The 16,169-nt window shown below is 31.0% G+C and overlaps 1 protein-coding gene across 1 annotated transcript in view; it reads right to left on the reverse strand.

Annotated features, from left to right (window-relative positions):
- Window positions 1-10,512: 10,512 nt before the first annotated feature.
- Window positions 10,513-16,169, reverse strand: part of LOC127725849 (inositol polyphosphate 5-phosphatase OCRL-like) — a 75,212-nt gene continuing 69,555 nt past the window's right edge. The window contains exons 25-26 of the mRNA XM_052233159.1: window positions 15,459-15,570; window positions 10,513-13,706 (exon numbers count right to left, since the gene is read on the reverse strand). Of these exons, the coding sequence (XP_052089119.1) occupies window positions 13,549-13,706; window positions 15,459-15,570 (270 nt within the window). The 3' untranslated portion in view covers window positions 10,513-13,548. The remainder of the gene's footprint in view (window positions 13,707-15,458; window positions 15,571-16,169) is intronic.

The raw sequence follows: 16,169 nt of genomic DNA on the forward strand, positions 1-16,169 counted from the left end.
TTTTATAACAGTCTAAAACAAAAGTACTGTTTTTTATACAAAAGTCTTAAAAATTGATGTACAGATTGTGTTTCGAAAAGTCATATTCAATATCCCTTTTTCCATAATGGAATTCCGTTTTGTCTATTCACGTTCAATTGTAATGCAACGCCAAATTTTAGTTGAATCTAAACAAACCTAAACTGCAACACGATTCTTTAGCTAGAACGAATCAGCCATTCAAAATATTCATTGTTTTAATTAATCATTATATACAAATGATTAAAGGTGTTTAATACATAGACAAATACTAATCAGGATATTTCAGAAAAAGTGTGATTATAATCAACAATATCCGATGAAAAAATACTCAATAAAATGTGCAGTACATACCATAAAACAAGCAAATGTATACTCTATCAACAATATAAATGTATTTGTATTTTTAGAAATTTGAAATATGATATTTTAGCAGAAATTAATCTAACCCAAAGTAACTTTGATCAAGAATAAGTAAAAATTTTACTCTTAGTACAGACAAACTTGTGCCCCTGGAAAAGTTTTAAGGCTTGGCTAGGCCTCGATACATTAAATTAAATGAATTCTATATTTCGGAAAAAAGCAAATTTCCTGGCTTTGATGTTGTTTTTGTTTAGTTCCAACAGAAGGTTCCTAAGTAAACTATGTTGGGAAAGATATTTGAAAAACTACCCTCAAAGTATAACCGAAGTAATCTGTATTGATTGATATGGACAATAGATGGATAATACAATTAACTGAACTTAAAGGTAAGCAAACTATGTTATGCATACATTTACTAATCTTGGTTTGATGGTTACACTCCACGCAAACACAACACACAAAGACATGAGGCCCCATTCATTGCCGCGATAAATTGATTTTAATAGCAGTCAATACTGATCGTTCTTTCCTCCAACTCACTTGTTGCTTTTTTTCAACATAACCGAATGGAACGTTTAGTTTTGATTTTTTGATTTGACATTTTTATTTGCATGTTTCTTTCTACCTGGTTAGTAAGTATTAAAATTTGACTTCACGTAATACACATAAAAACGACTATGACATTGTGATACTGATTTCATTTTTATTGTAATCTTTTGGTACAGTGATTATGAAAATAAATTGAAAATATGCATATTTTTTTAGTTCATTCATTAGATTTACAACAAAATATTACCTGTTTAGCTGTATTTCTATGCAACACCAGACGTTCTGTGATAAGTTTTCTGATTGTTTATATAAGTGTATAACATGTATAAGTCAGCCTTAAATTGCCTGTGCTTACTTTCAGTTGTTAGGGATAGTTTTAGTTTAAATATCCAATGAATAGGCACACTGAATAATGGACGCTGTTATACGTGAAAGGGAGATATTTCAGAAATTTTCTTCTAGATAAATATGTTTTTTGTGAACTTGAGGTTACATAATCCTACACATTGTGTCTGTTCTGCAACTGTCTGAAGCACTCCACTGTTTCTCAGCTGTATGAGTAGACACTCCATATTAGACCACACTACAACAAAATCGATTATAATGGTACATCATTATGAAACCAACGTAGCAGTATAACTTATTTTCAAGGATGATAAAAAGAAAATATCGTTTACACCAAGTAAATAAAAAAATTGTAACATTGATATAGAAAAACTCAGTACATTCGATTAAAAAAATTGATAACCTTGATAGAAAGGTCCTTTGGAAATCATATACAATTTAAGAGTTAAATCTGCAAACAACGTTGATTACATTTGGGATCCTTATGATTCTTTAATCGTATATTCTTTGAATGCCTACATCGTTGATTTCCCACAAAATATAGGTACAAATATGTTGTCATTCAAGGAATAGTGTCTGATTAAAATTAAGTGTAGTGAAAACAAACAGTAATTATAAATTTTGTAGGTAAGCTAAGTCTTGCAATTAAAATTCAAGATAAACTTACCATGTGTCGTCTGGGATAAATCAATAATACTTTTAATGTTTGTTTGAAATGAGGAAATCTTTTTTTGGAATGAAAAAAAAAACGTTAAGCTCTTGTAAGCAGCTCAGTGAAAGCATATTACTAATAGCTAGAATAAGAAATGTATATTTGACCAAAAAACTATTAAGGATACCAAAAAATGGTTGCAGTCCTTTTGCGCCAATTGGTATTTGTAAGATACTAGTATATCATTTGCGGCATATTTTATTTTTATAATGTATCACTTTGCACCAAATTACTTGTATAAAATTGAGAATGGAAATGGGGAATGTGTCAAAGAGACAACAACCCGACCATAGAACAGACAACAGCAGAAGGTCACCAACAGGTCTTCAATGCAGCGAGAAATTCCCGCACCCGGAGGCGTCCTTCAGCTGGCCCCTAAACAAATATATATACTAGTTCAGTGATAATGAACGCCATACTAAACTCCAAATTGTACACAAGAAACTAAAATTAAAAATAATACAAGACTAACAAAGGCTAGAGGCTCCTGACTTGGGACAGGCGCAAAAATGCGGCGGGGTTAAACATGTTTATGAGATCTCAACCCTCCCCCTATGTATGCATATTTATCAAATGATTTATGTTAACCTGATAGATATCTTAGTCTTTAGCCAATACTTTATGGAATAAATATGTTTATTGGTGCATACGAAGTATTTTTCTGGGTTAACCTTCACCAGGAAGGCTCAATGACGAATAATTGAAAGCCAAAAATGTATAGGTATAAAATCTAAACAGTTGAAGTTCCATTTGACAAAAAAAAGCATTTATGAATACTAGCAACCCCATCTAACATCAATTTTGCCTAGAGTGCATCTAAGCTGGTGTCGTAAAACGAAAGACTATACTGGAAGTGTATACAGGTGAGCATTGCATTACTGCTTTGATTGAACCTCAGACGAAAATAAACTAAAAAGAATTTCAGAAAAAAACAAGGACTTGTTATATTGACAACTTCGTTTTACTCAATGGTATGAAAAGTATGATTATAACTGTTGATTTTTTAATTGTTTTATTGGGATGCATAAGATGTATTTGCTGATGTATTTAAATTGGACTCGTCACTTGCTTCGCTTCGATTTTTGGTTAATTTTTCCAAAAACAGCTTTTAATTGTAAAGTGGAAAATTGAAAAAACATTTTATCCACGAAATAGAGTAATCGTATATTAAATTTTTGGCGCAAATGATACTAGTTATTCTAAAAAGTTAAAATAACAAAAATACCGAACTCCAAAAAAAATTCAAATCGGAAAGTCCCTTATCAAATGGCAAAATCAAAAGCTCAAACACATCAAACGAATGGAAAACAACTGTCATATTCTTGACTTGGTACAGGCAATTCCTTATGTAGAAAATGGTGGATTAACCGAGTGGGGCAAACATATTATTGGCGCAAGTTAGTTGTTGTACAACCGGACTATTTTTTGGCACAAACATATTTCTCTCAGAATAATCATGTAAACAAGCAAATATATATATATATATATATATATATATATATATACATACAATATATTAATATATACATACTCAAATTTTGTGTAGTTCAAGCTACAAAAATATTTTTTTGTCATGCATCCGATTTCACCTTGAGAGATGCACACGCCTGATGAAGCTAATTTGTTTAGCGAAATATTGCGTGAATAATATAAAATATAACACCTAATTTTATAACACTCATTAGTGTGTTAAAGTTACATTCTTAGGCACTTATATAATTAAATGTAGTAACTGCATCAGTTTATTTACAAACTGATCCACGCCTAGATAGATTGGATGTTGATTGTTGCTATTTTTAGACACTATATATATACATACATATATATATATATATATATATATATATATATATATATAAAGATAAAGAACAAAAATTGCACACATATATTTATAATTTACAATATGAAAAGTTCCATTTTACAGTTTACTTCAAAAGAAAATGATAAAATTGAGAATGGAAACGGGGAATGTATCATAGAGACAACAACCCGAAAACAGCACAAGGCCACCAATGGGTCTTCAACACGGCGAGAAAATCCCGCACCCGCAGGCGGGCTTCAGCTGGCCCCTAAACAAAAATGTGTACTAGTTCAGTGAAAATGGACGTCACACTAAATGTCAATTTCTGTATTTTTGAAACATCTATAAAAGCAATTTATTTCATTTATTTGTTTCAATTTCATTTTTACAATCTCAAGTTTTTATACCATTTTCGTTACTATTTCATTGCATTTAAATTTTACTTTATTTTTTTAAAAAGGGATAGTTTCAAGGTGCAAAATAATTTTTACATTTAACTACGTTTTTCCTAATAAATAATGTTTTAAAACAACATCTATTCGAGGAATAAATATTTTATAAAAAATGAAGGCTTTCCAGGAAGACCCCTTAATAATATTCCTTTGTTTGCCACTTCCGTCTCAATTCTTTCGCGAATTGTCGGGTTTATTTCATTTTTATGAAAATAAAACAATTTAAACATCCACAGGAATTACTTTATAGAATTGATATATACATATAAGAATATATTCACTGCCATTGAAGGAGATCACAGTTAAGCATATTTGAAAAATAACTGGACAGAATTGGCTAGACTGAAAGTTAAATTTGAAAATTATATTTATCGTAACTCATGTCCATTTAAGTAAGTACTTAATGGCAACTTTTAACAACAACAAATAGTTTCTCAATTCTTAGAATTGCAATATTCAAATCGTTTAGGTTTTTAATAATTTCCCATTGCGGAAAAGTTGTGGTCATAATCAATGATTTACAATGAAATTTATTAAGAAAAGGTCAAATTCATGCTTTTACCTTATAACAAGAAAAAGTCTGTTTTCCTATACATTAGCAAAAAAACTATAATAATGTTACGTAATGATTATTCCTAGAAACGGAAAATAACAACTAAAATAAGAAATGGGTGGATATTTAACAGGTACATCGATTGTTTGGATAATATCACATGAACATACCGAAACGTCAAAACTGGACACATAATCTTTGTTGATTCAACATTTACAAGTCAATTTTTAATATGACTGTATTAGAAGTATATAAATCAAACTTGATAAAAGAGAGGGGAAGGATACCAAAGGGACATTCAAACTCATAAGTCGAAAATAAACTGACAACGTCATGGCTAAAAAAGAAAAAAACAAACAGACAAACAACAACAGTACACAAAACAACATAGAAAACTAAAGACTGAGTAACACGAACCCCACCAAAAACGGGGGGTGATCTCAGGTGTTCTGGAAGGGTAAGCAGATCCTGCTTCACATTTGGCACCGTTGTGTTGCTCATGTAAGTACAAACCCAGTGATATGTCTAATTCGGTAGGTCACATTCGGGGGAAAGGGGACGAGATTGTAGTTACGACAATTGGAATATATCCGTCGTCATCTGTAAAACAGATATTCCTTATCGGTCAACCAACTCGTGAAGGCGTCCGTAAAATTTACGAAGGGATGATTTCAACTTCACCACTGGGAACTCTTGTTTTAATAGCTTCCTTGTGAGCAGAACCCTCTATCGAGGAAATCATGATAGGAAACACAAGAACTGGAATATCGTATCAACTGGGAGATATATACTCCGAATGCAGGAGCTGCTGGAATGTTGCTACATAGAAATGGAAAGTTCACAATTGGGAAGCTGAAATTATCTCATTTGCCGCAAAGTTTTGTTTTCAACCGACCCTCATTTTCAATTTCAAGATGTAAGTCAAGATATGAGACAGACTTAACTGTATCTGTTGTATCCTTTATCTCAAGTTCGATGGGATAGATGCGTTCAACATAGTTACAAAATTTTGAATTATGTAGTGAGAAAACATCATCTATATAGATGAAAGTGAAGTTAAAGGATACTGCTAACTTCTTTTCTTTCTTCCTTAGAAGTTCCTGTATGAAGACAGCCTCATATGAATAAAGGAACAAGTCGGCAAGAAGAGGAGCACAGTTGGTTTCCATGGAAATGCCGATTGTTTGTTGAAAAACATGTCCTCAAAACGTAACAAATGTGTTGTCAATCAAGAAATCAAGCATCTTGATAATGTCAGTTTCAGAGAATTCTTTGTTTGAATCAGAATGATTTTTTACAAAGTACGATTGATCACTCCCTTAGACAAGAACTTGTATCTACGTAAGCCATTCTTTTTTATGAAACAAAGCATGACCAACTCTTTCAATTTGTCTTTTAGTTGAAATGGGGAAGAATATTTATAATTAATTATTGTGATCGAGTTTATATTAAGATGCCTGTGTCTACAACGTATAGAAAATCCTGTACATACCATATAGAACTTAAATAAATGTGAGTGTTTATTTATTTTTACAGCATGTTTAATTTTGTCCACATACAAGAACAAGATGGAAATAACAGTTAATGATTTCGGTGCATTCGTTTGAAGCGCTTTTCTTGATTAACCTCCATCACAACAAGTTTAATAGTTTCTAATGAAAAAATAGGTTTACAATTTAGTTTTAAGAAAATACAACTTAGGTTTAAATGTATTAGTGATAGGTAAAAAATACAGCACACATATGAACCAAACAAAGAATTTCTAATACAACAAAAACAATATTTTAGTCCAATTTTCTGTACTTTTTCTAAGTAATTGAATATGACCGCCGTTGAAGCAGTGTACACTTCGTTTTGGTGTCGTTGTGTATCTTAATTGGTGTGAATGATTGTTTTGGTCATGAATAAAACCATATACCTTCTTTTTCAATGTGGAATACCTTAAAAAAAAAGAATATGAATGACTTTTCATGTAACGCCAGTTATATATAGATGTCCTAAAGGTTATTTGGTTCCATTATTGCTTCAAACTATTTTTTTTCAAGTTCTAAATATTGAGCATGGCCATTATAAACATTTTTTCGTCTCTTCTTGTTTTATTTGAATGCTTCGTCAATCGTTCTCAGTTTTTTGCGCTTATATCAAATTTAATATGAAATCATTTTTAATCCACAGGAATGTCTATATAGAGTTAATTCATTTACATGAAAGAATATGGAACTAACTTGTTTTTCTCCTATGATTTTAATAAGCCATGGAGATCACAGTTTAACATATTTATATAATACCTGAACAGAAATGATTTGCATACAGGTTGAATCTGAACTAATGTTATCGTAACTCCTTTTATCAAGTAAAGTTCGTACAAAATGTCCTCAAAATCTCAAATCTTTTAGGTTTGGAATTATATCAAAACAGGATATTAAAGAAATCGTTAGGGTATACAATAAAAGGTCATTAATAAAAACACAAATGCATACACTTACCTTATCAAAAGCAGATCTCTGTATCCCTTTGTTAAGAATACTAATAAAATGACAAATAGGTTAAACAACAAAAAATGTAACTCCATGATTATTCCTAGAAATTGGAAATGACGAAAATAGAACAGTGAATTGATTAGTGGGAAAATGTCACGTGACCACACCTTAAAGTCCCAACCGAAAATGCACTTTTTCAAGCAACCCATTAATTAAAAATAAATCAAAAATATTTAAACCAAGCTTAATACGAATATGCATAAATGATGCAATAATTGAAAAAAAATGTGTTTATAGAGTTTGATTGAAATTATGCTGTGAGAAAAGAAAACATGTTTCAGTATATCATCACCGTTATCGTATATATTGTAGTTTTGATGGCACCTTTTCCAGTCTTATTGCTGTTGGTGGACTGTTAGTCCGAGGGTATTATCAGCACAGTAATAAGTACTTTGATAACACTTTTTTTTTTCATTAAATTCTCCGTTGATAAATTAAGAATCTTTTTGGAATAACTAGGTTCCAACTCAGGCAAAGGTTTTATATCCCCTTTTGGTGAAATGGCTCCTCGCGTTTTCAGGTATTTAAACATTTTTGGCTTTACAATTTTTGGGTTTGAGCTTCACTGATAAGTAAATCAAGAAAAGCGCTTCGGACTCATCAATTTATACATGTAAAGTGTTTCTTTCTTTTTTTCATTTACTTAAGAGCAATTTAATTTCATAAAGAAAATATCTTTCAGATAAATCATTATTTAAAGTTTATTTAAAGTTACACTTTGAAACAAAAGGATTGAATGTGTGTATCAACTAGAGCGTGTAGAAAATCTAAGTCGTGCCATAGACCTCACATACATGAGTGTATTCTTTAACTTTATAGCATTAAGTTTTATTTGATTTTGTCTATGAAATAAACAAACCAAAAGAGCAGTAACACATCTAGTGGATTATTTTTGCCCTGTAAATGTCGTATAAGAACACTGAACCTCAGCATTTATAAGAGTGCCCACGCTAAAACGTATCGCCTGCTTTACTGACCATGATTGATTTAATCTCTAGTCATAAAGATATAGGTTTTACAACAAGTATCACATAAACTTAACATTATCGATGATCCATGACAATAAGGTCAAGGTCAGATAAACCCTGCCTAACAGACATGTAGACCTTAAAATCATTCCGTACACCAAATATAGTAAACCTTTTGCTTCTAGCATATAAAATGAAATGCTCCGCAGGGCGCAGCTTGATACCACCGCAGAGGTCAAACCCTGAACAGTTGGGGCAAGTATGGATAGAACATTAAAGTTTGATACAGCTTTGAATTTCAATTGTGATTAAATGTTTGACACAGCATAGGTTTCTGACACAGAATGAATGTGGTCTAGGAACTTGAAAATTTGAAATTGGACATTTATCTATTATGGTCCAATATCCAAAGAACCCCAAAGAATTGAAGTTTTATTTTGGACCCTGATTTGGACCAACTTGAAAACTGGACCCTGAATCAAAAATCTACATACATGTTTAGATACAGCATATCAAAGATCCGCAAAAATCCGATTTTGGTAAAAATCAATCGAAGTTTAATTTTGGACCTTTTAGACCTTTGTGTGGACAAATTTGAAAATCGGCCCCAAAATCAAAAATCTAGATACCCGGTTAGTTTCAGCATATGAAAGAACCACAATAATTCAATATTGATGAAATCAAACAAAGTTTAATTTTGGACCTTTGGACCTCAATGTGGACCGATTTAAAATCGAAAATCTACATACACGGTTAGTATATTACAGAACCCCAAGAATTAAAGAATTTGAATTAAACCACATTGAAATTGGTCAAGAAATAAGCAATTTATACAAAGTTTTAGAAAGTATTGTTTCTGGCCCCTAATTCCAACTCAATTATGGCTATAACCCCCAAAATCAATCCCAACCTTCCTTTTGAGGTATGGAACCTTATGGTACAATTTCATAGAGATCCATACACTTATACACAAGTTATTGTCCATAAACCAGAAAATCCTTGTTTTAGACCCTAATTCTTAAACAGTTAGAACAATAGCCCCCCAAATCAATCCCAACCTTCCTTTTATAGTATGGAATCTTATGGTACAATTTCATAAAGATCCATACACTTATACTCAAGTTATTGTCTTGAAACCAAATGTCTTCAGATGACGACGACATCGCTGTGCCATTATACATCTACAAATTTTTGCGGTCGTATAAAAACCAGACAAAACTATGATACTTTAACACTAACCAATGAACCATGACAATGAGAAGCCATATACTGATATATGACCACGGATACAAGTTCAGCTGTAACAGTCAAGTCACAGTCCTAATTTAAGTAAAAGCCATATACTGATGTATGACCACAGCTACTAGTTTAGCTCTTAACAGTGAAGACACAGTAATTATTCTTCATCGGAAGCCATACACTGACATATGACCAAAGATAAATAACAATGCTGTAACAGTCAAATCACAGTAATAATTCTTCATCAGAAGCCCATAAACTAATGTATGACCACATATATTAGTTAGGCTGTAACAGTCAAGACACAATAATAATTCTATATCAGAAGCCATATACTGATGTCAAAAGTAAAATAACAAAAATACCAAACTCCAAGCAAAATTCAAAATGAAAAGTCCTTTATCAAATTGCAAAATCAAAAGCTCAAACACATCAAACGAATGGAAAACAATTGTCATATTCCTGACTTGGTACAGGCATTTCACAATAATAATTCATCTGAAGCCATACATCAATCTATGACCCCAGAAAATAGGCCCAAGAACCCAGTTATTTGGTAGTGCATTTTGTTCAGACAATAAATGCAAAATTGCACTTTCTCAATAATAAATATATATGGTGATGTACTACTTTTGGGACAAATTGAAACAAAATTATAGAAAACTTCATCAACTCTAACTCAAAATATAGACATTCTATGTTACGGGGATTCATGAATTCTGTAAGACAGCTTCAGACAAACTAATTTTTAACCTTTTTCAACTAGACCAAATTACTACTTTTCTTTAAAATTCATGGCCCAATTTTTTTTTAGTGTAACCCCTACTTGCTATAAGAAATAAATTGGGGTATGACAAAAATTTGCAAGTGATACACTGTTCACACTAAGGATTTTATTTGTAGACAACCAAAATTAAAGGACGATCACTGTGTTCCCAGAACAATAGATAAGCTGTGTAAAATGATAACATGTTATATTTGTGACAGACTTTATTCTATGATTTTCCACTTGTTAAAGGAATATATGAACTGAATAAATAATGACAATTAAAATCTAAATCATATGTAAAATATAAATATAAAGAAGTATACACAACTAAACAAGAAAATATACCAAATTTCAACATACAATTGAAAAATATTTGACATTAAAAACATGCAATTTGTCAATTTGTTTTTGAAGTGAAGAGGTACTTTCGAATTACTTTTGATAGACATTAAAAAAAAATTATTTAATACCTTTGTGACTTGGATTTTTAGAATGCATTTTTCCACTATGTTAAGGTCTTTAAAACTATTAGACAAGAACTAATTTGCTTGTAATCTTAAAATTTAACTCATTTTTATTTGAGATAAAAGTAAATGTAAACAAAGTAAGACCAACATAAAATGTTATTTTTTTGCCATTTGAAATTAGTACATTGTAAGATATAACCTTTTATCAGTTTTTCTTTTCTTTTTAAACTGTATCATAATAAAAAAAATTATAAAATGCATAATTAAAGAGGAAAAATATATCACTTTCATTTCAAAACAGCTATGAAAAAAGTACAAAAGGCACATTAATATCAATAAGCTAATGAAATTGTTTGTTTGAAAGAACAACAAATCTATATGGTTTAAAATATAGTAAGAACGGTTAAATTTTGAGCTTATTGATGTGAGAACTTGACTGACTCACTCACAAACTGATGTGGGCAAAATTCTGAGTTTCCACATCAATAAACTTTGTTTTTAAATAACCCTTTCTTTCTTATGATTTCTATAAAATGCACTTAAAACTATGTCAACAATTCAGAACTATTTCTCTTGTGTAAGAATTCATACACATGGCTACATGAAAACAGATTTTAAAATATTTAAATTTTTGGTTGCAATGACAAACACCAATAAAATAAGACTTTACATACAATATTGGAATCATGAGGTTTTAAAGCTAGGTAAATAGACACAATTCTGTCCTAACAACCAATATCATAGCTGCAAATATGAAGCGGGTTAATGGAACAAATGCAGTCACTATCATAATTAATTGAGGAAGGATTATGGCAATACTTGGCTCCCCAGTTTTAATGAGTGTTTTTTTTTCAGATTTCACAATTAGGTATCAATGCTGTGTTTTATAGAAAAATGATAACGCCAATACTACACTCTATGAGAAGATGTGCCCATCAAAAATATTCATGTAAAAATCAATTTCTAAAATATTTTTGTTGGCCATGTATATGGTTCTATTTAATATTGCTAATAATCATTGATAAATCACCGAATTTTGAGCCTTTTATAAATGAAAATTTATGGCAGTTAATTCTCTGAGCCTCTTTCTTTCTTGATATTTGTGTCTGTGGATTAAAACAAGCAACAAATCAAAATGATTTGAAAATGCTGAGACTACATTGGGGGACCAAAGTGGGTTCTTATTTGACCTTAACCTTGTGACAGACAAAATTACCAGTTCAAAATTGACAAAATGATACAACATGCGATTTGAATAAATGTATAAAAGCAATAAAAATTTCACTCAATCGTGAGATAATGATATGCCCTATAAGACTTCACATACTAACCAGAATATCTTATATGATTGTGTTGTGACAATGTTGACCTTTTCAATGACCTATATACAATATTGACTTATAGTACTGTACGCTCCTTACATTTCTTTTTAATTTTGGAAATTTATTTATCATTATCCATGTACAAGTCTGTTACCATGCTTCAACAAAACTAAACAGTACAAAATTTGATGTGAAAATTTTGAACAGAAAACCAAACAATGTAATTAGAACTAAACAAAAAAAAATAAGAAACATGTCTCAGATATCACAGCTTAGAATTTCATATTTAAGTTCCTTCATTTTTTTCCCTTTTTCAATATGAATATTTTCATATCATACTTCTTTCTGATAAATTAAAGGATTGTCATGTATATTATGCATTTGTTCAAATAAATGTCTCTGCAGAATGATTATCAAATTAAATTTATTTCCTTGGTTTCTGATACAACTTTTCCATCATCCTTAAACTGTCAGTTTGTTACCCGAATTATAGTTCAGGGGTTGAAGTGATAATCACGTGATCAAAGTTGGATATTAAAAAAATGACACACTCAAATAATTATGAGCTGTACTAATATGTTCACTTGCACTGTTTTCTTAGTTGATTGGCTCGTTGTTTTTCCAGGATGGCTGAATTCCCTGAATAATGCATTTTAACCATAGAAAAAAATATTTGTGGGTGCAGGGCTTATTTTGAAGGGTTAAAATATTTAAAAGGTGAACTGTATGCATTGTGACCATTATGGCAAAATAAATAGCAAACATAAAATACTGTATTTTTAACATACATGCAAGTGGTGATGTTTGTAAAAAGTTTTCCAAACTATAAAACTACAGCAAATGATAATTTCTTATGAGATAATGTTCAAACATGTAAGTAATTCCTTGTTTGACTTGTCTATCCAGCAGGCAGAGATCGTTTGGCCTGACTAATTGTAACTGAGTTCTGGTAAATCTTCAGAATTAATCACATTATTTTCTAAAGGCTCAAACAATCACAAAATAGAAAGTCAAAAGTCAAGAGATTCACTACATTACACAAAGACAGAATTGTATGTATCATATGAATGACCAGTTAAATGTGTGACACATGTTTTACATTAATATAAAAAGTACACTCATGAACAACACATGTTTAAAAATCTCACATCCTACAAATGATTCTACACAAAATAAACATTGATTATCACAGATTGTATAGCTGAAGCAACATTACCATCTTGTAAAATTTGTAATGAACAAAATCTCAAAAAGTTTATCTTTAGGTTGTATGCAGTTAATGCTTAACTATCCATGTTCAAGATATTAATATTCATCCTTATGACAACTAGCTGCTTTTGTATTGTTTGAAATAAACTTGACAGATCTTTTTATCAATTCTGTTCCTATCAGTTGCTGTACAACATCGAAAGCTGTCTGGGGTTTCAGGAAATAGAAATGTTGACAAGATTCATACATCGTCAATATTATTAGACAAGAAATGGTAAACAAAAGCAGCTCTTTTCATCTCTTCTTCTTTTGCTACACTGCGGACATTTTTGTTAGCTCTAGAGGATGTTGGTACATAATGATGGTCTGGTCTTAGAAACACATCACCAAACAAAGAAGCTGTGAAAATATATAATCAATGTCAGTCATTGAAAACAATGTCAAAGTGATCTTTTTAACCATTTTCTTAGAACTAAATATACACTGAATCATGTAGAAACAGGTATTTTTGTGAAATTGTGTTGTTAGGTTGTTGAATGTTTTCTTGTTGACTTGTCTAACATCTCCTTTCTTTCTTATTAAGATGTTTTTTTTTCTTTGTTTTAAGTATCAAATGATCAAATGGTTATGAATAAATCCAATGAAATCTTCTACAAGTTGTTGGTACGTAAAAGTATAAAAAAATTTCAATTGTAAGAAATTAAGAAATTGTATATATCATAAAACTGACAAATTCAGCAAAATTTGACTGAAAATTCAATAAAACAATTACCAAATTCAACTACCATACATGTATATATGAAGGACTCGGAGGTATGATGGGGACGCTGACGTGCGATGGTCACGCTGAAGTGCGACAGTCTATATTCCGCATGATGGCTAGTTTAAAATCTACAGATGTTCAATTATTAGGCCTATGAGAAGTAGATTTTTTTAAAAGTTAGTAGATAAATTATTGTCTATGTATGTCCCTAGTTACAGTCGGAAATTAAATGTGAGATCATCCCCTTCGATTTTCTGCATGTGAACATAATTCTGCGTTAAAAATTTATCTTTACTTGATTCCTATCAAGAGTTCCGCATTTACCGTAATATTATAAAACAAAGAGTCTGTCTTCGGACCCATGTGTATTGAGAGAAGGCCACGCTCCATCGTATGTAAAAAAGGAACCTTTTGTAGATTTCGAAAAAAAATTGGATACAGAAGGTTCCATCTCCACCAATCACTCCCCGTTTCCCAAAGAATTAAAAGTGTAGAAGCCACTAATTAACTTTAAAATCCTAAAAAACTGCTTCTAACTAACAAATTGATTTCTTCATCGACATGAAAAGCATTGAAAATATAGTTTGTGTAGTCTATCGCACTTTAGCGTTACCACCATCATACTTTGGCGTACCTATCAACAAGATAGCGTCACAATGCCACCATCGCACTTCAGCGTGTTCAAAAACACACTTCAGCATGATCAAAAACACACTTCAGTGTTAACAAAAACACAATTCAGCTTCAAACCATCGCACATCAGCGTGACCATTGCGGTTCAGACTCCTACATATATATTATATATATAAAATTTTATCAAAAGTGACTAAGTTTAGAAAGCCATCATTCAGTTGATAATTTACTGAAAGAAAATCTTGACTATATGCACATTGACAGTACAGCATATACACTCTGTCACATATAATTATTCTACCTTAAACAAATTTTAGGAGTTGAGTAGACAAAAAGTGCACCATATATTCAAAATATATCACATCATTTTGTGAATAGAATTTAATAAATTAAAATCCTGACAATCAGCACACCTTTCAGTACAGGTAAAAGCATTGATTAAGTATAAAGGAAAACAAAATATCTAGCTTAAGAGTGCAGGGGGAATTGGGCAGAACAGGGGTGTACATGATATTCAGATTAACTTCATCATTGTGAATAGTTCATGAAAATCAAAATGTTAACAATATGCATATCATAAGTACTGATACAACTATTCTGAGAAATGGAAACTTTCCACCTTGAAACCTAAGTGGAGAAGTAGAGTGCACGAACATTTTTTACATTGTGAAGACATTTAAAAAGATAGACGTAATACACTCACCAAATACTGGAAAAAACATGGGCATATAAAATGAGAAAACATGACAACTTACCTAGAAATTTAATGTCTAAATTATTGTTTTGTGATTTTGACAGGAGTTCTTTGAGGAATGAACAGAGATATCTAAATACATTTCTATGGTATTCAGGAATTTGCATTATAATCTGAAAAATAAAAGAACATTACAAAGTTTGCTGATCATAATATTTCTTCATCTGCATTCTATACAAATATAAAAAAAACTTAAATGGATTTTTTTAGACAAACATCAGTTAAAAAAAATTCAGATATAACTTCAATTAATTGAACTGTTTTTACTTGACATTAATCAACCAACAATCAGTAAATCAACTGAACTTTCAAATAAGTTCTATATCTCTAAGCTCCAAAAGCATGTCCAATAAATGGGGAATGTGTCCATGGGACACAGATGATGCCCCCACTTGCATATCATATAAAGTTATAAAGGGACATAACTGAAAAACGGTAAAAGTGACGCTACCCAAATTTGTACTTGATCTGAGTTTTGTGGTAATAGGTATTGTGTATAAGTTTCATAACATTTGGTTGAGGCAAACTTAAGAAAGAGAATGGAAACGAAAAATCCAGCAATTTTTCCATTTGTAAAGGGGCATAACTCTAGAATGGTTACAGTGACGCCACTTCATAACATAACTGAAAAACGGTAAAAGTGACGCCACCAAAATTCAAACTTGATCTGCGTTTTGTGGTAATAAGCATTTTGTATAAGTTTCATAACATT

This window comes from Mytilus californianus, unplaced genomic scaffold, assembly GCF_021869535.1.
Source record: "Mytilus californianus isolate M0D057914Y unplaced genomic scaffold, xbMytCali1.0.p SCAF_15, whole genome shotgun sequence".
Classification (NCBI taxonomy): domain Eukaryota; kingdom Metazoa; phylum Mollusca; class Bivalvia; order Mytilida; family Mytilidae; genus Mytilus; species Mytilus californianus.